At 43.3% G+C, this 24651-nt stretch overlaps 1 protein-coding gene across 1 annotated transcript in view; it reads right to left on the bottom strand.

The window, feature by feature from the left end:
* Nucleotides 1-11154, bottom strand: part of ADRA1A (adrenoceptor alpha 1A) — a 60280-nt gene extending 49126 nt beyond the window's left edge. The window contains exon 1 of the mRNA XM_088453060.1: nt 9767-11154. Within this exon, the coding sequence (XP_088309186.1) occupies nt 9767-10664 (898 nt within the window). The 5' untranslated portion in view covers nt 10665-11154. The remainder of the gene's footprint in view (nt 1-9766) is intronic.
* Nucleotides 11155-24651: the final 13497 nt, after the last annotated feature.

Below are 24651 nucleotides of genomic sequence, written 5' to 3'. Positions count from 1 at the left end.
TCTAATAACTTAAATAAATAGCAGTGCACCTATAAATAATACATTAATTTGGCCCCCTTTATGAGAATAAAGAAATAATATTATCCCTTCAGATAAATAATGAATATTGCCCTTCAGAAAAAATAACTAATATTGCCTTTTTAAGGTTAAAATACTGCCCCCTTTAGATAATTAATATTGCTCCCTTAAGATAAAGAAAACAGCCCCTATACAAATTAATAATTCATATTGCCCTCTTTGTAAGAATACATAATTAAATTGCCACTTTAGATAAAAAATAATACACTATATAGATAAATTAATAATTAATATTGCCCCTTCAGATAAATAATTAATTCTGCCTACTTTAGATACATAAAAAATACATAAATAATACATATTTATAAAAAATAAATACTGCCTATTTACATATTTAATGAATTTTGCTTTCTTCATAATACATTGTTAATATTACCCCTTTAGATAAATAAATCATTAATATTGCACTTTGTATAAGAATAATTAATATTGCTCTTTTAGATAAATAAAATAAAATATTTTTAATTTCCCTCTTTATTTATTCTTTAGAAGAATAAATAATTACTATTGCCTTTTTATATAAATAATTAATACTGCCCCTTAATATAGAAATAATACTGCTGATTTATATAAATAATTATACTAGAAGACCAGGCCCAGTGCTGAGCAGCATTGGCTTTGTGAATAATTGAAGAGAGGGTATTTTTTTAAAACAAATAAAAAAAATGTTTCTCATTCTGGCAGGCAAGATACTGTAGCTCAAAGCTGCATGAAGTGGCAATGTCATAATACAGCTGTTTGCCAGGATAGTTTGTATACTTTCCATGTATACAAATTAGGATGGTGGTTCTACATATGGTAGTTTCAAAATAATGAGTTTTTATGTGTAAACTTGTTTTTCTTGAATCTCAGTTTAAAAACTGCAAAAAAACCCACATATCAGTTACCTAGTAAATTGTCAAATAAATCCCCCTTCCAAGGAATGAGAATGTTTTTTAACAATTCAAAAAAATACATTTTGATGGGATAAAGATTTACACACTTCAGTCCCTTATGGACAGGAAATGATAGAGAAATTCACGAATATTGGCAGAAAAAGTTTGACCAGTACCCTGAATTGTCACAATTTGACATCAAAACACTTTCCTGCCCATGTCCTAGTGCAAAAAAAAACACACATTATTTTTTCCCCAAAATGTGAAAAGTAATCAATGATGCCCAACTTTAGATATGTTACCCTGAACATTTACAATGCACAAACTGCTGAGGTACAGTGCACAGTTCTCTTTTGTACATCACATTCCCGGGGGTCTGTGGGGCAAGATGATTGTGTTTAGACTGGGAAATGGGAATTGCCATGTGCCTGTGCCTAGTTTTGTGTAACAAATAAAGCACGTGAATTTTGAAAATTGGATGAGGTGAATCACAAATAATATTTAGTGGTTTTCATACATTTCATACTTAGTTATTTATCAGCAGAATATTTAGAGGAAATAAAATGTGGGTGAAGAAACCAGACTGCACCGTGCATCTGACTTCTTGCGCTATCCTTCATGTCTTGATCAAGCACACCCTGGCGAAACAATTCTGATGGAACTAGATCAGATTTTGATCCGTACATGTGTCACCAGCTTAACTTCTCATACAACTTATGAAGTTATGATGCTTCCTCACTGCCCTTGACTTTATTGGGCTGATGTAAAAAATTGAATCAATCTTAACATAATTTTTACAACTCAACAACTAGAAAAATATTGATATTTTTTACCTATTCATGACCTCTGCTCATTACGGTTGATTGTTATGTTTTTTTTAATAAAACAACAAGGACTATGTTGACTCATCTTAAATGGAATGGCACCAGGATATTTATTTTTCTGTTGCGCTGCTTTATTTCTTGGATTGTCTGCAAAAAATTTGATTTTCCAGAGTTTTAAGGATTTTTTAATGTCTGATGCAGCATAAGTGTAAACATTGTTGACAGGCCAGTTCTTTTCTCCAGAAGAAGCAGACATCAGTGCTTTGGAAATTGCCTGCTCTGCATTGTGACACTTAGATGAACAAGAAAAGATCTTGTTTACTGAACCACTCCATGGATAAGCGAGATTCCAGCAAATAAAAACAGCTCAGTACTTCTGCACTCTGACCTCCATGTTACAGAACAAACAATGGGTAAGTCTTTTGTTATGGGATAAGTCCAGCCAAAGTTAAAAACTTACTTTTGGGTGGAATATGGTAATTTATGTAAAACAAAAGAATGTCACTTACCTTCCACCCCCTGAGCCTCTGATAAGGTGGTTCCAGCAACAGAGTACCTGTAATGTTCCGAGCAGGAAATTCTGTCTCCTGCTCAGGGTGGGTTTTTTGGAATTCCTAGGGATATATTCAGTTAGGTGCAGGTTGAGTTGAAAAGTCAGTTCCTGTGGATAAAGTGCTCAGAGCCAGGACCGTAGCTAGGGGTTGGCAAGATTAGTACTAGCCAGGGCCACTGGTCGAGAGGTGGCACCGCCTGGCTGAGCCTGCCAACCCCTAGAGGTCCCATCTGCTAACAAGATGTCTTACTCTACACTGTTTTTTAAAATTATTCATTACATGGATCTTCATTTTCTCTGTTCAGCAGAGTCTGGATTTTTGACAATCAGAGGAAGGAAATGGAGCATCCCATGTCTAGTACCAAGCTGCAGCCTGTATATTAGTTTGCAGGTCTGCCAGTTGTACAGCACATCACAGGGAGGTCGGGCACTTTCAATGCTTATGGAAGTGACATTGGCACTGAAGATTTAGAAGTGAGGAGCCAGCAGCTTGCTATCTGGGATCTTGGCACTGCTAGAACTGGACAGTGGATACCAGGATCTGAACCCTGTCACCACAGTGGGTGTGAGCTTCGTTACTGACCTTTTTGTACTGGTTTTAATATTATTTAGAAAGCTCATATCGTTCTCACTATACCCTCCAGAACATCGTTCAGCGGGAGTATAACATGGCATAATACTGTATCATCTGTTTTCCGAGGTGGAGTGGGCATGACAAAGTTATGGAGGGATGTGACTAGTGCTTCAGAAGGTCCCATCTCTTTCCAAAGCATTGTGAATAGGACTGCCTGGTGCGGCACTGCATTCATGTAGCTTGGAGCTAATGGATTCCACAAGGTAACGCGCTTAGAACAGAGAAGTGCGGGTAAGTAATCTTTTGTTATTTTACCTATCTTTCCTATTTTAATTTTTTTTTATCATCACAGATTATCTCTTGTATTCCTGACTATAGGGATTGTGCCATTTTGATAAATCAGACCAAACATTTTTAGTTTGAGGTGAAATTCATGTTTAAATGTCATGGCAGTGTATGTTCCATTTTGTGGATTAATATATTAATTATACTACAGAACATTACTGTGTTCTTGCAAAGTCACTGAAATAATGTGTATATATATATATATATATTTGTTCTCAAAATAACTTGCATAACAGTTTCTAATCATAAGCATGACTTGAATTATCTGCATTCTAAACTTAGCACCCATATTTGTCTTATTCCTACATGTAAGCACAATGCCAGCCTTATTTATCATATAACTGCTATGAAAATTATAAAATAATTGCTAGCACAGCAACATATTCAAAAAGTAGAATGGATTTTCAATCTTCAAACTACCTTCATTTATTAGTGTGCCTTTGCTCACTTAAAACTACAGATGTGCGGTTTGGTTCTCCAGAAATCCGAATCCACCCGAATTTCATGTATTTGGACAAATCCAAGTCGCAGGTCTAATCTCCTGAGGAGATTCGGATAAATCTGAGTGATCTTCCAGCGGTTCGGAATTTGGATTTTAAATCCAAATTTCGGATTGCAAAAATTACATGATTTTAACTGTTTTTGAAAACTTTTTATCATTTTTTAAAAAAAAATCCAGATCCAAAACCAAAACACTTAAGGGTGGTTTTGCAAAATAAAAACCAAAACACTAACATGAATCCAGATGCAAAACCAAAACACAGGGGTCAGCGCACATCTCTACTTAAAACTTATTATTTTACGCTTCTTCTGTGTTTCTTAAGCCTTTTCATAATGATAACATATAGGCAGAGTTGTCTGTTTATCACCCTTGGACAAGACAAAGCTCAGCTCTGCTACATTCACTCCCAGGGTGTTCAACAATACTCTTGGTCCCTAGTGCTGCCCAGGGGCATTTCAAGAGAGGAGAGGGCCCATGTGCAGTCTCTGTCACAGGCAGTGCCGCACTGAAAGACTCTGGGCACTAGAGTGTCCCCAGAGTCTATAGCACATGCGCAGGTCACCGGGAAAATGGCAGCTGCGACGTGGGACACTGGAGAGGTAAATATAATATGGGTGCAAGGTGTGTGGTGCTGGCCCCCCTGGACCCCCTGCACCCATTATAAATATGCCCCTGGTGCTGCCACGTCTTGGGCCACTCTAGACTGCAGGCTCAGCTCATATAGAGGCCTTCATGCTGTGCACACATCCTAGGCAAAACTAATGTGTTCCATCTGGCAGGGGTGGACTGGGCCGGGGGGGCAGGGTGCCTTCTGCACCCCGGGCTGGTACAATTGAAGCCCTGGGGGGCCGCACGCTGCATGGACATGCAGGGCAGGCCCCGGGCATTAGTGACCTCCAAAACTGGCCAGCTTCAGCGTGCCTTAATCTAACACTGCTGCCGGGGATTTGTGTTGCCAACTCTGAAATGGAAAACAAGCAACCTATAAGCAAAAAACAAGCCCAAAACAAGCCCAACCCAATCCTAAAAAGCCCAATTTATGGGGGTGTCTCTTTGTCCTCACTCTCTACCTGCCTAACGTCCTTTATTCCCCCTCTTCTCTAACCTAAATATGTTAGTGTATGCACAGCCTTATTATCTGCCTATATTGCTTTACTCCCTCTACACCAGCCTCCATATTTTTACCTCCTCCCTCTTTTCATACCTCATTCCCTTGCCAGTCTTCAGCTGGGTACACACTTGGCGATGTGACGCCCGACAACGCAAGATATATCGGGCAGTCGATACATACTGCACGATGTGGTGACCAAACGTCCGATATGTCGGGCACCGGCTCCTTCCACTATGCCAGCGTCGGCATCTGTGTCGTTCCATCGGCCCTACATGCAGGCTGATGGAACGACCCTGATGGATGACCCACAGGAGTGCGCAGGGTCGTGCATAGTGGGTACACACTGGCCTATGTGGACAATATGTCAGTCCAATCCGCAGGATCAGGCGACATATCATCTAGTGTGTACCCACCTTTCCTTTACCTGACTCTTCTTCTCCACATTTCTCTCACCCCTCTTCTTTACCTCATTCATTCCTGTCACCTGTCTAATTCCATTATCCCCTCTTTTTAACAGCCTCAGTCATTTTAACTCGCCCCCTTGTACCTGCCTCATTTCTATCATCTAGTTTACCTCTCCTTCTTGCCTGCCCCCTCCAACCTCACCCTGTCCACTGGCTACTGCCCTCTGTTACCCAGACACAACCAGTGCAAAACACACAGGCAAACACATTTACTTACCTCTAGGGGTGCCTCTGCAGTGCACACAAAAAAATAAGCCCAAAAACAAGCAACAAGCAACTTGCAAAAAAAAGAAGCCCAATTGTTATAAGCGGACTTTGCAACTATGCCGGGGACTGGAGAGGCTGTGCAGTGGGGTGGGGGCGGGGCTGCTGTCTGATGACCAGAGACTCCTCAAATATCACTGGCTGAGAGTTCCAAGGAGTCATCAGACAGCAGCCCCGCCCCACCCCAGTGCTCACTGCTGCTCATCCTCTCATCTCCTGCTCAGCAGCAAGCTCAGCAGCAGCTGCCTGGCCCTGCACTGCGCTGCAGTGAAGAAGAGTGACACAGGCAGTGCAGCAGCACTGCAGTCGTCAGACTCAGAGGAGCCAGCTGAACTTGTGAAAAGACAGAAGGTGGTCCTGGGCTTTCCAATTGTGCGTGGGTAGGTGTGTGGGGATGAGGGGGGAGACGGTTGCAAAATGTGGAATATGGTTGGGGTTAGGGAGCATAGTGTGGGATAGTGTGCACAGTGTGGGGTTGGGGATAGGGAGCACACTGTGGAGTTGAGGATAGGGAGCACAGTGTGGGGCTGCGTGCATGCTCCTGAAAAGGGGCGTGGCTTGCATGTAAAGGGGCGTGACCTATGGGCATGCTCCGTTTACATCACTAATGGGGCGTGCCCAGCATCTCCGAGATGCTGGACTGCCCCCGGGCTTCCCTCCGTACTGTGAAAAGATGGTGTGTGCATGCGCACAGCATCTATTCTCACTCTGCATACACATTGTTCTGCTATGCAGAGCAGCGGTGTATGCTTCCCCCAACTTCGCCCCCACCGCAGGACACTGCGGCCCGTGGGTGGGACAGCCCCATAAAAATGGGACTGTCCCACTGAATGCGGCACAGTTGGGAGGTATGCAGTGTGGGATTGGGGTTAGGAGGCACAGTGTGGAATTTGGGTTAGGAGGGAGCACAGTGTGGGATAGGCTTGGGGTTAGGAAGCACAGGGTGGGATAGCGAGCACAGTGTGGGGTTGGGGTTAGGGGGCACAGTGGGATTCGGGTTAGGGAGCACAGTGTGGGATAGGGTTGGGGTTAGGAAGCACAGTATGTGTACGTGTGTATATATATATATATATATATATATATAAATGTGCAAAAGAGGTAATTCCAGCCCTTTGCTTTTCAGGTTACGCCCTTTGTGAATCATGTAGCCGGTGGAGTCAAGCCAGCATGAGAGACAAGAGAGGATCCAGTGCTGACCCTTGCTGGGAAGGGCCGACGCAGAGGGTACTCTTCTGTGCCCACCAAGGTCAGCAGAGCAGATGAGGTTCCAGTGAGACACCCTTTCCTCATATATCTATCTATCATATTTTTCTTCATTTTTTGGGGGGGAAAAAAGCCGGGGCCACTTGCTTGTGTTTGCCCCCCAGCCTGAAAGTTGCCAGCCAGCCCTGGGGTCGCAGATGGAGCTGGATCAGGCAGGTACAAGTCCCAAGAGTCCCAAACAAGCTCTACCTGCCTGACCCTCATCTTGGCACTCCTGTTTATTTGATACAAATATACAGTATTCTCAGAAGAGAATTCGGATCTCTTCAATGATTGCAAAAAATAATGTTTTCGTTTTCCTGGATGAGGAAAGGAGAGGTAATTGTGTATATTTCTGTTTATGGTTTGTACCGGGTAGCAAAGAGCTTTAGCTGAGCAACCAGACCTGAGATTTATGTCACTTCGGGGAGAACGGTACAATTATTAGGAGGGCGCCCTGTAACTTCTATACATTTTCAATAACTTTATCTATCATCAATGCAATAATATGCTACAAATATGTCACAATGTGCATAAATACATAAAATACTTTATAAACAAAAGGAAATTAAAAAAAATATATTACTTGAACTAAAGGCTGCTATTTCCTACCCCATTCAGAAGGTAAATGTATATAATGATGACTTCAGGCCAAATGTAATCTGTAACTGGTCCATTCGTATTCTTGAGTACTGTATATGTACAATTGTGTTAACCACTTAACTGACAATTTTTTTTTCCAAAAACCGCTCCAAAATTTTTTTATGACTGAATTAGGTCAAGAACGTTCTTTTAAAACTTATCCAACATGATTTTATAGAAAAATATATTTTTAAACACCTTATACCATAAAAATAGAATTTTTTATGGTATACTGTAATGATGGCTATCAACAGCTGTGGACACCACTGGACCCTCCAACACCCCTGCCGAACCCCCTTGTACCCCGTTGCATACACTGCTGGACCCCGCACCCTTCCATGGACGCCGCTGAAACCCTGCAACACAAGCTGGACACCGGACCCCCAACTACGTCGCAGCACTCCGGAGTATTCTAAATACTGAAAAAATTCCATATCCGACATGCTCCTGGTTCCGAGCATTTAGGATATGGGAAATTCTCCATATATATATATATATATATATATTAGGGATGTGCAGGCTCGGATAGGTTCGAGTTTGCACGTGGAGTTCGGATTTTTCCCTCCAAAAAAACGGAACTCAGAACGAGGCAAAACGTCATCTTGCATGGACGAACATCATCATTCCTGGACAAAAGACCAGGAATGATGATGTTCGTCCATGTAAGATGACGTTTTGCCTCGTTCTGAGTTCCGTTTTTTTGGAGGGAAAAATCCGAACTCCACGTGCAAACTCGAACCTATCCGAGCCTGCACATCCCTAATATATATATATATATATACATACATACATATATACACACATATATATATATATATATGTATATTTAATTATGATTTTTTTATTTTTTTTTATACAAAATACAATGTCCTATCACTGTGACCAGCAGTGATCAGGACATGGGGGGTGGACAGGGGTGAAGTTGAAGGAGGGGCCGGGGACACAACACTGGCAGCCGCCGAGTAGAGGAACAAGTACTGTAGTGAAGCGCCGGGATGTAGGGGGCGGGAGCGGCCAGGGTTACAGCGCGGCTCCTGCTTCTCTACAGGACTTATATCAAGTCAGAGAAGCAGCAGCCGCGCTATGTCCCCGGCCGCTCCCATTCCTTCCTTACCGGTGCCACATACTATTCTATTACTATAGAGAAGCAGCAGCTGCTGCGCTGGTAGAGAAGGGGTGGGAGCGGCCAGGCACATTGCGCAGCAGCTGCGCCGGCAGAGAAGGGGTGGGAGCGGCCAGGCACATTGCGCAGCAGCTGCGCCGGCAGAGAAGGGGTGGGAGCGGCCGGGCACATAGCGCAGCAGCTGCGCCGACAGAGAAGAGGTGGGAGTGGCGGGGCACATAGGGCAGCAGACGCGTCAGGATGGAAGGGGTGGGAGCGGCCGGGGACGGAGCGCGGCTGCTGCTTCTCTATTGTATCAAGCCAAGCAACCACGCAGGGGTGGAAGCGGCCAGAGCCCGCTGTCAATTATGAGAAGTACTGGGAGGGGGTTCTTGTCGGCAGCAGCTGTGGCTATCGGGAGCCGCAGCTGCTGCTTTCTTCTATTGAAAACAGGCTGCCGGGAAGGGGGTCCCGCTGGGTGCCCGATCACTGTGGCTAGCAGTGATCGGGACACACTGGCAGGAATCTGAGGAAGCAGAGGGACCAGCAGGTCCCTCTGACATAGGCGGCTGTGGGAAGATTAGCTTCCCACAGCCGCCTAGTGGGCACTTCTGACTGGTCGTATCAGATACGACCATGTCAGGGAAAGCCCAGCCTGGTGTGGTCGTATCTAATACGACCGTGCCAGGCAAGTGGTTAAAGGAGTCGCAACTGTATATGTATAACTGAGATGTGTAAACCAACTAAGAAGTGTAGAACCAAAGTAGATTCTTATTTCATAGTTAACGATGCATTCTCATGTATATTCATCCGGCACACACAAAAGCTCCCACTGTCTTGTAAGGGTCATGGATGAACTTCAGGCTCTATTTTAAAACATGTGTTATTATACATGAAGCCAAATGTAATAGCCTGCGGGTTGATGAATGTGTCACTATTCCAGCGTTTTGGCGACAAAATTTAAAGGAGCTATTTCTTTTAAAGGCAGATCCAACCTGTTTTTGCCTTTAAAAAAAATTGCCGTTTTCAATCTCGTGGCTAAATTGACAAAATATCAGCACTTTGGCCAGTGACAGTGGGAATCAGGGTCCTTTTGTTGTACAAGTAATTTCAATTCTAAAATCCAAATCTGAACTACTTAATGCACCATCAATATTTAACTGAAACAAGATAATACTGTTGTAACTTACCTATAGGCATGGCAAGGAAAAATGGGAGCCAACATAGGACAAAGCACCCTACTACTATTCCCAATGTCTTTGCTGCTTTCTTTTCCCTGGAAAACTTGAGTAGTCGCACGGAGAAGTGAGTCTTGTGCTTTGCGCTAGAATTGGAAGTGATACTCTCCGGGGTGCTCTTCCGGTGAATCCTCAATGTCACCTCCTCTGAGTCCGATTTGTCACATTTCATCCCACACGTTAAAACTTTGCCCTCCCTTTTGGCCACAATGTAAACCCTGAAGTACATGATGAGAATGATGGTAAGGGGAAGGTAGAAGGATCCAATAGCTGAAAAGAGGACATATCCTGGCTCTTCAGTGATTTCACATATTGTTTCATCTTCTGGTGCTGGCTCCTTCCAGCCAAACAAAGGTCCAATGGAGATCACAAGTGACAAGGCCCAGATACAAAGTAGAGCAAGAAGACCCCGCCTCTCAGTCATAATGCTGGGGTATCTCAGTGGGTAGCTCACCCCTATGTACCGGTCTATAGATATCACACACAGGCTCATTATGGAAGCTGTACAGCACAGGACATCTACAGCTGCCCATATGTTGCAGAATATGCGACCAAACAGCCAGTATCCTTGGATTTCAAAAGTAGCAGAGAACGGAAGCACCATAGACATTAAAAGCAGATCTGCCACAGCAAGGTTGACAATGAAATAGTGGGTCACAGTTTGGAGATGCCGATGACAGGCAACAGAAAGGATGACCAAAATGTTTCCAAGAACACCAAAGGTGATGAAGACTCCAAAGATTACTCCAATGATGATGGATTTGGAGATATTGGTTGTTGACGTCTGGTGAGTGCAGTTTAAGCAAAGAGGGATGGTTTCTACGGTGTTATTCTGACTAAGTAGGACCATGATCAGGATAAGTGAGGTCTGTTTTTACAAATATAAGACCAATGTTCTCACATGAGAAATACTGTGTATTTGTTTCTATGTAAAAGAACTGGAAAGGTTTTTTTTAGCCAAAATACACATTCGTGCTCTGATTAGCATGTACAGCTTGGTGCCATGTTTACATTCCACTTATTTAGAACTGATTGCGAGATGGTAACTGTAACTTATTTTTGAAATGTTTTCTTTCACTTGGACTCCTCCCAGACAGTCAGACGAATTACAGATGCTGTGACATTTCATTGCACATCATATCTTTCATGGATGTAAATATGTTAGCATTTCCTGTTGATCTCTCAAACGGCCCTCTTCTTCTGCAATTATATTCTTGGGCTGAATTTTTTTTAATTGTCTTTTGGCTGTAATCATAGAGGACGCCATCAGCAACACGTGCTTGTTCATGGTTTACACAGCATGTTTGCCGATTCCTGTTTGCTCCACTTTGGCACACTTTGTATATCTGCGAAAAGTTAGCTGAACGACTTCTGGATGGCGGATTTTGGAGATCATATGAACATTGTGCTGCATTTCAATCATCACCCTGGATACTGTTCTAGAACAGCCAATGTCCGCTAATCTGACTGATGAAGACTGGTTTATATTTAGGACAATGAGATCTTCTCATGTTAATCCAAATGCTAAACAACCTGAAACAAGAAAAAGGAAAATAGTTAAACTATATTCAGAAGTTATACATTCATTGCTTACAATTAAGAATTATACTTTCCCTTTTTCCAAAAGTTTTAGGGGCATATTTATGAAAAAACATTTTCAGGAATATCCCCTGAAAACACCCATTATGGGGGGCTACCTGCATATATTAAGCAGTCTCAGGACATATTTATGGGGGACCGCAGCAGATTTCTCCAATATCCACTGCGGTCATCCGATTTTGATCACAAAAGCAACCACCGATAAAATGCCATATTTACTAAGTCGGGAAGCTTGGCCCCGGTAACTAACGCAATCATCAGACATTGTAGTCTATGGAATGAATAATAAAAACTGTATAAGTGAGGGATCCGTAGGATTCCTCCCTTGCAATGGCAGCTTGCACAACGCAGTCTGATGACTGTGCATGCACAGGGGCGCGGCCAGATCTTGAACCCGGATGTATAGTATTAGCATAAGGGATCACTTTAATTTTAACACATCGCAGGGATAGGCTGTTATCTGAGCCCCTATCCCTGCATGTGCTTTTTGCTAAATCCTGGTGATACCTAGTTTCTTATTGTCCCGATAATAAATATGCCCTTAAATCTTGCAAAACCAATTAAAAGAACACTAAGGTATTTTGGGCTTGTTAAATATCAGGGAAGCGCTACGTGTAAAAAGTATGTAAATTGTACAAAAACTACAATGATATGTAGATGTTGTGATAGGCAATGAATGTGGTAATCACAGTATTTGTAATAAAGAATTGATTCAAATATGTATGTATAAATAGGATATGGGAATATAAATCTTGACCACTTAAAAATTAACACAAAGAAGACAAGTGATCGTAAACAAACAAACCAATGAGTAAGAATTTGAAATAAAATAAAATAAAACAGAACCAAATGAAAATAAAAATAAGAAAAAATAGGAAAATATAAGAAAACTGTGTGTGGAGTAGCAGCAGTATATGTAAAAACATTTATTAACAATTCAGAAATGTTTAAGCTCTGTGGTGCAATGCTGCGGGCACCCAACTACCCGTGAAAGAGCTTAAACATTTCTCAATTGTTGCTACAGTTTTTTACATATACTGCTGCTACTCCACAAACAGTTTTCTTATTTTTTCCTATTTTTTCTTATTTTTATTTTCCTATTTTTATTTTCATCAATTTCAGCCCGTGGTGGGGAGCGATCGCACTGATCACCCCCCCCCCCCATGGATTTGCACTGGGCTGAGGTCTCACAGGTCCCCCTCCCCAGCACGTAGCGCCACTTTGTGGCACTGCAACTAGGTTTTTTCTTAAGCGGGCGTGGCCATGCCGATGTGCTTAGGCCATGCCCATTCACCCGGGCCAGCTCTTAACGGCCCTGGCTGCATCATAGCACTTCTTCACAGATTCAGACTCATTCACATACAGACATACAAATGTTGCACATCAAATTAATCAGTGCAAGCCAACAATGTAGTTTTGTCGCCTGCAGTTGTTTTATTTATGCGAATAAGACACACATTCTGTGCGAAAAAAACGTCAGCATGGCCGAGACGTCCGGGACCTGGCACACCGAAAGGGGCTATTTGTCGTAACTAGTGCCACAGTGTTTGTATCTATCTAATTAGGAAATTATTTCAGGCATTAATCTAATGGAGTAACACAAATCCACTTAATCCTGTGCTGTAGAGTCAATTCTATGGGAAGAAGGTTAAAAAGAGGTGAAAGAGCTCGGCAGGCTTTGTTATGTAAATGTAAAATAAGAGTGACATTTTCTCCTGCCTCCGCTTACATACACAGTGCAGCCAGCTGTGGCTGCGTTATCTAAAACACAAATATTATTTGAATCAGTTTTATAAAAACCACTGGGGCATTTGACAGCCTGAGGTCTAGGCATCGTCTTCACTGGCCTCACTCTTTAGTGGACCTGCTTGTATTGCAAACAAACTGTGATAAAAATGAACAAACATTTCTTGTAACGAAACTAGCTCCTGCAAACTGTGTTATTCTTTGTTCCGTTCATTCAGAAGCTGCAAAGGAAAATACATAATTATATGTCTGTCAATGAGCAGTTAGACTAGAGCACTATTCTACATATTTCCAGAGTGGTGGATAAACTGGTAATTTGCTAATTATTAGTATAAAAGGTACGTAATATGCTCTGACAAGAGGAACTGTGAGGTCCTGAGTGGCACAAATTCATAGGTCAGAATGTTCGGCTTCTGTCGGCAAAAAAAAAATCATAATCCTGATCACTGTTTTTAATTCAAGGTCGTAAAACAGAATAATTAAATGTCTTCAATTTTATTTAAAACAGCCATTGTGATCTCTTGAATAAATCTCAACTGAGTGGATTAATTATTTGTATGTGCTATTAGCAAAGATGTACTGGGAATAATGATGTATGAAACTGACTTAACATCACACATACCGAGTTGTGCGGCAAACGGTCTGTTTTACACAGGTGCAAAGTTCCGGGATTAATATTGCTCCGGACTGATGAAAATAATGAAATATTCTCTGTACAGCATTGCCTGATAAAATGGTGCGATAAGAAAAACAACAATATTAAATCAGTATATAATATGTACAGTAGACAGTGTTAATAAAGGTTAATATTAGTAATAATGATTTCTTCTCAGTGGCCTTCTACAGTCTTAGTAGCTATTGGTACCGACATTACAATCCTCAAATGTTCTGGTCTGTTCATCAGGCTCCGTAGGACCCATCATACTGTGATCACCTTTCTGGTGCACCCAGATGGTTCAGTGACTACATAAACAAAAGGTTCATGCATAAAAGCATCACATAGACGTGTTTAGGGTTTACAACCTGACAAGTTTGTAGAAATTTACTAGATACTCTTATTGGCACTTTATCCTCCTATAAAATCTAAAATAAAAATACAAGAAAAGTTTTACTGATCTCTACGTTCGTACTGTAAGCGGTATGTCTGACCGCCAGTTCAAATCCTGATCCCGGAATGACAAGATCCTGACAGGTAAGTATTTTTTACTATACCTAACCCTCTCCCCCCTTTACCCTAACCCTCATTTAGGGGTGCCTAACCATAACCTCCCCCCCATAAGTGCCTAAACCTAACCCCCCCTCCCCGCACCCTAAACCTAACCCTCCTGGAGGGATGCCTAACCCTAACCCCCCCTTCCCCTAGCCTGACCCTAACTCTCCCGGGGGGGTGCCTAACCCTAAGTCCCCCCCCGGGAGCCCCTAACCCGGGATCCCGTCGTAGGGATAATGACAGGCGTCAGGATTCGACACCTATCATTAGTCCCCTGCCGGGATTTGACAGTCAGCTCCCTGACTACATCCCATTAGTACTGACAGACCAGAATGTATCTTTAAGTTTTTTAAATGACTATCACTATTCATTGATGTTTGGTGGCCCCGGATGCGGTATATCTACAACCAGTGGAGGCTCCAGAGGGGGGGCTGCATCACAGTTCAAAATTCGAATAGGGGAGTCACAGCAACTGCCAGTGAGTCCCTGCCAGTGATGTTTGGCAGTGTGTGAAAAGACAGTTGGTGTGGTTCCCCTATTTGAATTTTGAACTGCGCTGCAGCCCCACCTCTGGAGCCGACACTGTCCACAACCCATTAAAGCGAGAATACAGAGATACAGGACTGTACAATTTTGGTTTGTTACAAGATGGGAAATAGGCCACACCTGCAGAGCCCAGCGTCCCTGATCATTCATGTTAGCAGGAAGCGGGTGTCAAGGGTCTGTATGGTCTTCATCTGGAACCTAGCCAAAAGGTCGGCAATTCCATGGTGACATTCATAATGTTGTCACCACAATGTCAACAGTTCTGATGTTGTCATTGTTAAAATGCCAACAAGTAATGTGTCAACATGATCAGAATGTTGACATTAGGGTTAGTCTGCGGGTGGAAGGGTTAGTCTATAAGGGGAGGTTAGGCACCAGAGGGAGGGTTAGGGGTAGGGATAAGGGTTAGGGGAGAAATACTCAGCTGAACGCCAGAGGATCGGAGGTCTGACCCGGGAGTCACAGTCATATGACTGCCGGGACCTGGAAGACGCTGCTGCAGCCATTGGAAGCAGATAAGTCACCACTGGGCCACCAGGGACAATATGCCGACATTCTAACAAGCCAGCATTTGATCACTATCTACATGATGACTGTCGACATATCATACCCGCCATCTTTTCAGTGTGGGGAAGAATCCTAACCTGACAGCTCATTGTACATAGGGCCTGATTCGCTACGGATCGCTATTGCGATCGCAGCTGCGAATACGTGTGCGCACAGACCTGCAATCGCAAAGCCAGCATAGGGACACCCACTACCATTTTTGCACATCAGTAAGGCCTCGCAGTCCTGCGTATACATCGGTACCGTCAAGTAACATCGGCCCCTCGCGCACAATTACAGAAGCTCTGACCTTACTCAGAAATTGCTAACCTCGCCGCATGCAGTGAGTACCCAAGCTGCGTATGCCATCACAGTGGCTAATTGATGCACGCCAGGGAAGCGGCGTTCAAACGGACAGACACGCCTACGTTTCTCCAACCACTGCCCCATCACCACCACCAAACGCTGACGTCCAATCCCTAGATCTGTGATTTGTATCTGCGTAGATGATCGCAGTGCGACCGCAATGCCAACTCACGCACACGCTCTGCATCAGCCAATCTGCGTACGCTGTTGAAGTTGCGATCTATGATGAAACAGACCCTTTGTTAACATGAAAATTAAACATGTAATTCAAACCCATTTCATGTCTGTAAATAGAATGAGCACCCCTGACACTGTGATACTGTAACTCTAGCTGGAGGGTGAATGCTAAGTCTATTAAATTAATGACAACATGACAGAATTAATAAGTTAAATGAAGCTGAACTGTTTTGTCTATTATTTATGTATTAAATCCTGACCTCTACATCTCGTACTGTGTGGCAAAGACAATTAGTGTTATGCTTTAGCACATACAGACTATATCCAACATCGCGACTTCTGTTCCTGGTTACGACAATGCTTCACTATCTTGATTGTAAACTCATTGAGGGCCTCATTTATCATATACAACGAGTGATAAAACTTGTTGCGTATGATAATGGTGCTCCAGCCAATCAGCTCCTAACTGTCATAAGTTTGAAAGATGACAGTTGGGAGCTGATTGGCTGGAGCACCATTTATCATACACAGCGAGTTTTATCACTCCTTGATAAATGAAGCCCTAATGAGAGATTTATCTAGTTTATAGAGGAATCTCCCACTTTACTGCTGTCCAGGTTACAGAGTATGTAATAGACGGCATATGTCAGAGATATCCTAATAAATAAAATGTTATGTTGTGTTACAGAGCCTACAGTGTTTTAGCAGATAGCAGTTCACATGCTGCTGTATAGTTGCAAAATATTAGTTATATTGGTACTGTTGTAGGAATCAAAACCAACAGGGAGTGAATAACCTTTTTCTCATCCCTGTATAACTGCCACACTAGACATCTGACTGGCCAAGCTCCCGACATTAAAGCAGACGAGCCGGGGGAACAATGTTTTCTTAGCTGGTGAAATTATGTTCTGCGTGGTACATCTGACAGTAAACATCAACATTGTACACTTAGTGATTCATTTACAATTAGGAGGAGATCCAGCTTGAAAGTGCTCCAATTATGTAAATAATAAAATAATTTCCCCCCGTACAGCACTGCAGGTGTGCAGATGACAAGGGACATATTGGCAAAAGTCTGCATCTGAAAAGTGGCGAGGGAAGGGGCAATGGCGTTTTAAGAGAGGAGGATGCCCGTGTACAGCCTCCATTTGGGCCCCCTCCTCTCTGTCAGTGCAGTAGATTCTGGCTTCATGTCTCCTTGAAAATGGCATCCACGCCTGGGGGCAGCCCAGCATCTCTGGGATGGTGGGACATCTTTTCTGTGCATGTGCGATCACCGGGAAAATGGCCACCGCATATTCCCTGTGATTTTTTGCTGCTCTGCAGCGCCGAGGGTGCAGGTTGTGCAGTGTGAGCCCCCCTGAACCCAGGGGCCTGTGTGCACTGCTCACCCTGCACCCATTATAAATACGCTACTGGGAAGGGGCCATGATCCCGGTTGCATCACTCTTTGGGCATGCCCCACCATCCCAGAGATGCTGGGCTGCCCCCAGGCTCTCCCCGTTATACTCCTTTTCACACTGCAATGCCGGGTTGATGACGTCACCGCCATCACATGCCAAGCTGGCGCTTGGAGATGAGATAATTTCCAAGCACCGGCTCTTCCTATGCTGTGTACTGGGCCCTTTCACACTGCACAATAACATACAGTAGGTTGGTGCACGTTCACGTGAAATAACCCGGGTTATTGCTTGCAGTGTGAAAGGGGTATTACTGTATAACTCTATTCACCTGCTGCTATGTTATGCAGAGCAACAGTGATAGTGCTCCCTCCAACTCCCCCCCCACATGACACTGTGGACTGTGGGTGAGACGACTGGACAGTCCACAAAACAGTTGGAAGCTTGCTAAAAGGGATGTCGCTATATAGCAACATGGAGAGACTGAGGCAACGAACATGCATGAGTCAGCTGATAGTGAAAGCTAACTGAAAAGAGGAAGGGCAGGTGGGCCTAATGATGCATGTAGTCCAGCTCCACCCCCATCACCACCCACCAGCATCTCCTCTCCGGGCTTCTCCCAGAGTATAAATAAAGTCGGGGTATCAGTGGTATTTACATTATAAACAGGGCCGCTGATAGACTGGAAGATAGACAACAACTGCTTATTGTAAATTGTAAGTTACAGTACTAGGCATATGTAGCAGCAAGCACATACAGCAGCTGTGTGTAAGTAATGCTGGGTATACAATACACGATGTATGTATCCAGTGACGGCACGATGTGACAGAACGATACATTGCGCTGTCCGTAAACACTGCATGATGCAGTGGACGACAGCACAATGTGTAGTTCCATGCTGCATTAAGCAACATGGCGTCAGTCATCACATCGTCCTATCTGCGGTGCTACACAGCAGATGGGATAATGCGATGACCGACCTGCGGGCACGCACGATCGGGCGCAGACACTATGTGATCCGCATGATATATTGTTCCAATGCGCGTCGGAACGATATATAGTGCAGTGAATGGCATAGTGTGTACCCAGCTTAAGGCCATTTATGAAGTTCAGTTCAGTTCAGCTTACAACGGGCAGAACAATTTTTACAGACCAAAGAGAGAGGTATAATCACTGGTTCTTTCAAAGAGTGAATATTTACTGACGAAAGAGATGGAGTGCAATTATACCTCTATTCTAACATCTATAATTATTCATCACTACATCTAGTGTCCAGCTGTCACAACCCGGGCTACCCCTGTGATTGGAATCCATTGAAATATTGCATTATAACTGGGCACTTATAACCTTAATTGTCCTGCAAATATTTAGTAAGACTGTTAATTTAAAAGACTACTATATCACATTGCTTTTACCATTCCACATCAATGCACAAGGCACATTGCCGTAGTCACTCGCAGCGAATATCTACTCACAGTTTGATTTACAGTCAGGGAGCGTTTGGGGGAGGTAACAGGGAGTGGCAGCAAAGAACGCAGACATGTCGCAGCCTACATCTGCGATCCCGTACGCAGTGGAAGTGGCTCCGTGGTCTCAGTACACGTGTCCATTCTGCACGACCATTATTGAAGGATCTGTGACTGAGCTGAGTCTTTGTACGCAGATGCTTGGATTTGCAAAGCTGCAGGTGGGCGTCTCAATACGTTTCTCGGCGTCTGCGACATTTATATATTTTCGCACAGCAGCTATGTACAGGATCACAGCTGTGACTCTGAATCAGGCCCATAATGTGTGGGTGGTAACTGGATGTGCTCATAACAGACATATTCAAGGTTACAGTTATTCTGGATGATTAATAGGAGCTATTCTGGATGTTTAATAGGAGCTAGCAACTGTATCATATAGATAAGAGAAAATAGTGATTTACATTTAAAATATTGCCCACAAGATAAACTACAGTCGATTATACATTTCTCTCATTTGTTTTTTTTTTTTAATAATTGTTATATTTTCATTATAAGTGGTAAACCATGCAATATCTATTTTTATCTTTTTCTAATTCTAGTCACCATTTCACATTTTTGTAATAAGAAATAAATTATAAAGGTGATTAAATAACAACTGCCTAAGGAAGCAAACTACTATCTGCGAAACGCGTTGCCTCTATTAGTTCTGGTTTTCTTTGCCACGAGGGCTCAATTGTTTATTTTGTTGTTCATTTGTTATTTCTGTTTTCTATTATTTTCTTCTTGTATGGGGTAAATAATAATTATTTAATAAAAATATATGATTAAAAAAATATAATAGGCAGAAAATATTTTCTTAGCCAAAACATTCTTCTATTGTTGCTCCATTCTGTCTCTCTACATTTGTTGCCTGTATTTTACAGAATTCTCCGCTCTGCCCAAGATTTGCGTCTCTATTCCACGCTTATTAGTTGTTCCTTATATGGTCCTTTAATTCCCTATAGGAAAAAATAATTTCTTTCAATTATAAAGCCTTTTTTTTTAAAGCATTACCTTCTGATATCTCAATCCTTAGATGGCAACAACGGAAGGAAGATTGTACACCAGCGATCCTTGTTAAATAGGCTTCACCACACTTTGAATGGGGAAGCTTATGTCAGTGATACGGGCAAATCTTTCCTCCATCAGGGACAGTACAATCACCAGCAGTGACCCATTAAAATCACCTGTGGAATTATGTCTTTGTATAATGTTGTGGCTTAATAGAAAAACAATATTAGTTTCTTTAATATACTGAATTTGATGTGTCTACAACTAGAAAAAAAAAACAAATGTGTAGGCAATGTCTAATTCCAAATGTCAGATTACAAATTTTGTACATGAGATATGCGGAAGATTGTCTACTGGGCCATTAAGCATATGTAGAAAGCTTTAATGCAATTCAAGTCCAACATACGCATCTTGCTATATATAGCAATAAAAATATAATTACTAAACATCCTTAGCAAAATAGTGGCACTTTATGCTATCTGCTACTGTCATACTGGGCTTATCTTTTGCTTTAAAGCTGCTATATGTTGTTTAATGTTATTAAGTAGTCCATCCATAGGTAGACTATCTATCCATCTATCTCTGTCTATGCCGAAACATGCCATTTTTTGTTTTTATTATTATTATTATCATCATTTATTTATATGGCGCCACAAATGTTCCGCAGCGCCTTACAAAGCACATAAAGAAGTTGTAGACAAGTGAGGACCAGGACATGGATAATATATATTGCTACATTAGTGACCATAACACCCAGATAAGCAACAGAGCATAAGCAGCCAAGTGTTAGGTGCCCTAGTGGTAAGAAGTAGATGAAACTAAAGTAGGGAGAAGTACAAGAGGTTAGAGGGCCCTGCTCATAAGAGCTTACATTCTAAAAGGGGAGGGGAAGACAAACGGGTGACACAGATGGGGAGGAAGGTGTATGTATCAGGGAGTTAGAATGACAGCTGGAAGGCTTTGATTAAATAATGGGTCTTGAGAGCCCATTTGAAGGATTGCAAAGAGGTGGAGAGTCTGATGGGGAGTGGGAGAGAGTTCCAGAGGTGGGGAGCAGTGCGGGCAAAATCTTGGAGGCGGGAATGGGAGGAAGTAATCAGCTGGCATGAAAGGCGGCGTGCATTAGTTGAACGAAGAGAGTGGAGAGGAGACTGAAGGGAGATGAGATCAGAGATGTATATGGGGGAAGATTGGGTGAGGGCTTTGTAAGTGAGCGTGAGAACCTTAAATTGGGTTCTAAAAGGGAAGGGGAGCCAGTGGAGGGCTTGTAGGAGAGGGGAGGCAGATGTAGAGCGTTTGGAGAGGAAGATAAGCCATGCAGCAGCATTATGGATAGACTGGAGAGGAGAGAGATGGGATTTGGGGAGGCCAGATAGGAGGGAGGTTACAGTAGTCCAATCTGGAGATGACCAGTGAGTGTATGAGGGTTTTTGTAGCATCCTGGGTGAGATAGGGTCTGATCTTAGAAATATTTTGGAGATGGAAACGACAGGACTGTGAGATATTCTGGATATGTGGTTTGAAGGAGAGGGATGAGTCCAGGATAACTCCAAGACAGCGCACTTTGGGGCTAGATGAGATAGTTATACCATCAATTGATAAAGAAATAGTGGGAAGTGAGGTTATGTGGGAGGTTGGGAAGACGATCAGCTCTGTCTTAGACATATTAAGTTTAAGAAATCGCTGAGACATCCAGAAAGAGATGGAGATACGAGTCAGAAGAGAGGGGGAGAGATCAGGGGAGGAAATGTAGATTTGAGTATCATCAGCATAGAGATGATAATGGAGGTGAAAAGTGCTGATGAGTTCACCTAAAGAGGAAGTATAGAGGGAAAATAGAAGAGGTCCAAGAACAGAACCTTGAGGAACACCTACTGTAAGAGGCCGTGGGGGGGGGGAAGAGGAGTCATGAGAGGAAACTGAGAAAGATCGGTCAGAGAGGTAGGATGACAGCCAGGAGAGGGCAGGGCAGTGTCACGTAGACCAAGAAGGAGTGAAGGATATGCAGCAGGAGAGGGTGGTCCACAGTGTCAAAAGCAGCAGAGAGATCAAGGAGAAGAGAGTAGTGGCCCTTGGATTTGGCAGCAAGGAGGTCGTTGCTGACTTTCGTAAGGGCAGTTTCAGTGGAGTGGAGAGAATGGAAGCCGGACTGAAAAGGGTCAAGGAGGGAGTGGGAGGAAATAAAAGTGGTAAGGCGTTTGTAGACAATCCGCTCAATGAGTTTGGAGGCAAAAGGGAGGAGAGAGATGGGTTGGTAGTTAGAAAGAAGGTTAGGATCAAGGGTAGGTTTTTTAAGAATGGGGGAGACAAGGGCATGCTTGAATGCAGAAGGAACAGTGCCTGATGAGAGGGAGAGGTTAATGAGGTGGGCAAGATGGGAGCAGGCAGAAAGAGAGAGGAAGCGGAGGAGGCGGGAGAGGATAGGATCAAGGGGGGAGGTGGAAGGGGGGGAGGACCGGATGAGGGCCATGACTTCCTCTCCAGATACAGGGGAGAAGGATGTTAGAGTTGGTAAAGTTGATTGGGAGGGGTGATCTGGGAAAGGAGGAGGTGGAGAGCTGGGGGACTGGTTGGATATGATGTCTTGATGTATGGAATCAATTTTAGATGTAAAGTAGGTAGCAAAGTCAATGGCAGAGAACAAGGAGGGGAGATGAGGAGGGGGTGGGCGAAGGAGGGAGTTGAAAGTGGTGAAGAGATGCTGGGGATTAGAGGACTGAAAGAAGATGAGGATCTTGAAATATGACTGTTTAGAGAGGGAGAGAGAAGCACTATAGGATGAGAGCATACATTTGAAATGGAGAAAATTTGCCTTAGAGCGTGATATTCTCCACTGTCGCTCGGCGGTTCGTGAACACTTTTGCAGGTATCTGGTGCATTTGGAACGCCAGGGTTGAGGAATAGATCTGCGAGTGTGAGTAGTGATCGCCGGAGCAACAGAGTCCATAGCAGAAGTAAGGGAGGTGTTGTATAGGGAAGTGGCTTGGTCATGGCAGGAGAAAGAGAGGATAGGGGAGAGAAGCGAGTCAAGCAGGGAAGAAAAGGAAACTGTGTCGATAGCATCAATGTTATGCTTAGTGATGGTGGCTTTTGGAGGTAGAGAAGGGGAAGCAGAGAGGGACAGGTTAAAAGAGAGAAGGTGATGGTCAGAAAGTGGGAAAGGGGAATTGGAGAGATCAGAAATATAACATCGGTGAGTGAAGTGAAGATGTGAGGTTGAGGAGCTTGGAGGCAGAGGATTCTGTGGGGATATCAACTGAAATATTGAAGTCACCTAGGATAATGGAGGGAAGGTCTGAGGAGAGAAAGTAAGGGAGCCAGGAAGCAAAGTTGTCAAGGAACTTGGAGGGATGGCCAGGGGGATGGTAAATGACAGCTACTCTGAGGTGTACTGGGTGGAAGAGGCGTAAAGCATGGACTTCAAATGTAGAGAATGTAAGGGATGGTTCAGAGGGAATGGGTTGGTATGAGTAACCAGGGGATAGGAGGACCCCAACACCACCACCATGGTGACCCCCAGGTCATGGGGTGTGGGAAAAGGTGAGGCCCTCAGAGGAGAGAGCTGCAGGAGAAGTGGTGTCAGAGGGTAAAATCCAGGTTTCAGTAATGGCTAGGAGATTCAGGGAGTTGGAGATGAAAAGGTCATGGGTTGGGACCAGTTTATTAAAGAGTGACCTGGCATTCCAGAGGGCACAGGACAGGGGGACAGAGTTTGGTTTAGAGATTTGGATGAGATTATCAGGGTTGCTGTAGCGTGGAGGTGAGATTAGTTTGGGGGACCGAGATGAATAGAGTGTAGCGATGGTGCGGTCTCCAGTGCTAGAAGGGGAGCCAGCAGAAGGTGGGCAGGAAGGGAGCTTAATGATATGTGGATGGATGTGGGTTGAAGGGACATGGAGAGAGGGGTGGGAGGAGGGATTAGCAGTGAGGTAGAAGGACCCCGGTGGAGTATAAGAGAATGAAAGTGGAGTAATGGGAGAAGATGTGGAGGAAGGTAAACAGAGGAGAGGAGATAAGGGGAAGAGGAAGTGGAGGAGACAAGGGGGAAAGCATAAAGGTGAAAGCAAGGGGCAGAACAAAAGATTAGGTAGACACTAAGTGAAGGTGGGAGTTGAAGAAAACATGGTAATAGTAAGGATGATGTGAATAGGGGAAGAAAAAGTTGAAAGTAGGAATGAAGAAAGAATGTAAGAGTGCAGATTTCCAGAAATGCAAGTAAGAGTACAGTGTGGGAAAAGTGTGTATGTAAAACAAAAGTTTATTATTGAGTATAATAAAAGTGGAGATTTGGTGGGAGCAGAAATTAAATAATAAAATATACAGTGGTTGGAGCTAGATGATATAAGACTTAGAAACAGAGCTAAGGTAAAAGTACATTATCATAGAGGTAAGCTGACATTAACACAGATAAGTATGCAGTAGGATTATATGTAAAGCACAGAGCCAGCAGTAGGTAGGGAAGCACCAGGTTTATGCAGCCACCAGACAGGGAGTTCAGTGATGAAAGTCCTGGTTATGTAGTCCACAGGGGCTAGTAGTATGGAGAATGTGAATTCACAATTGTTCATTCCAGTTTGTCCAATTAATGTTTGGGTTGCTGTTTGATTGTAGATCAGTGGGTTTCCCTCTGTTTCACTTCTGTTTAACGCTGATATAACGCCAATAATCGATTTAAAATTTAATTGGCACTTTTAAATCGGTCACTTATAAGATAGGGCACCAGCCAAAGGC

Source organism: Taudactylus pleione, unplaced genomic scaffold, assembly GCF_031769625.1.
Source record: "Taudactylus pleione unplaced genomic scaffold, aTauple2 ptg000567l, whole genome shotgun sequence".
NCBI lineage: Eukaryota > Metazoa > Chordata > Amphibia > Anura > Myobatrachidae > Taudactylus > Taudactylus pleione.
Note: the sequence above shows the minus strand (reverse complement) of the source record. Positions and strands in the feature narration are given on the sequence as shown.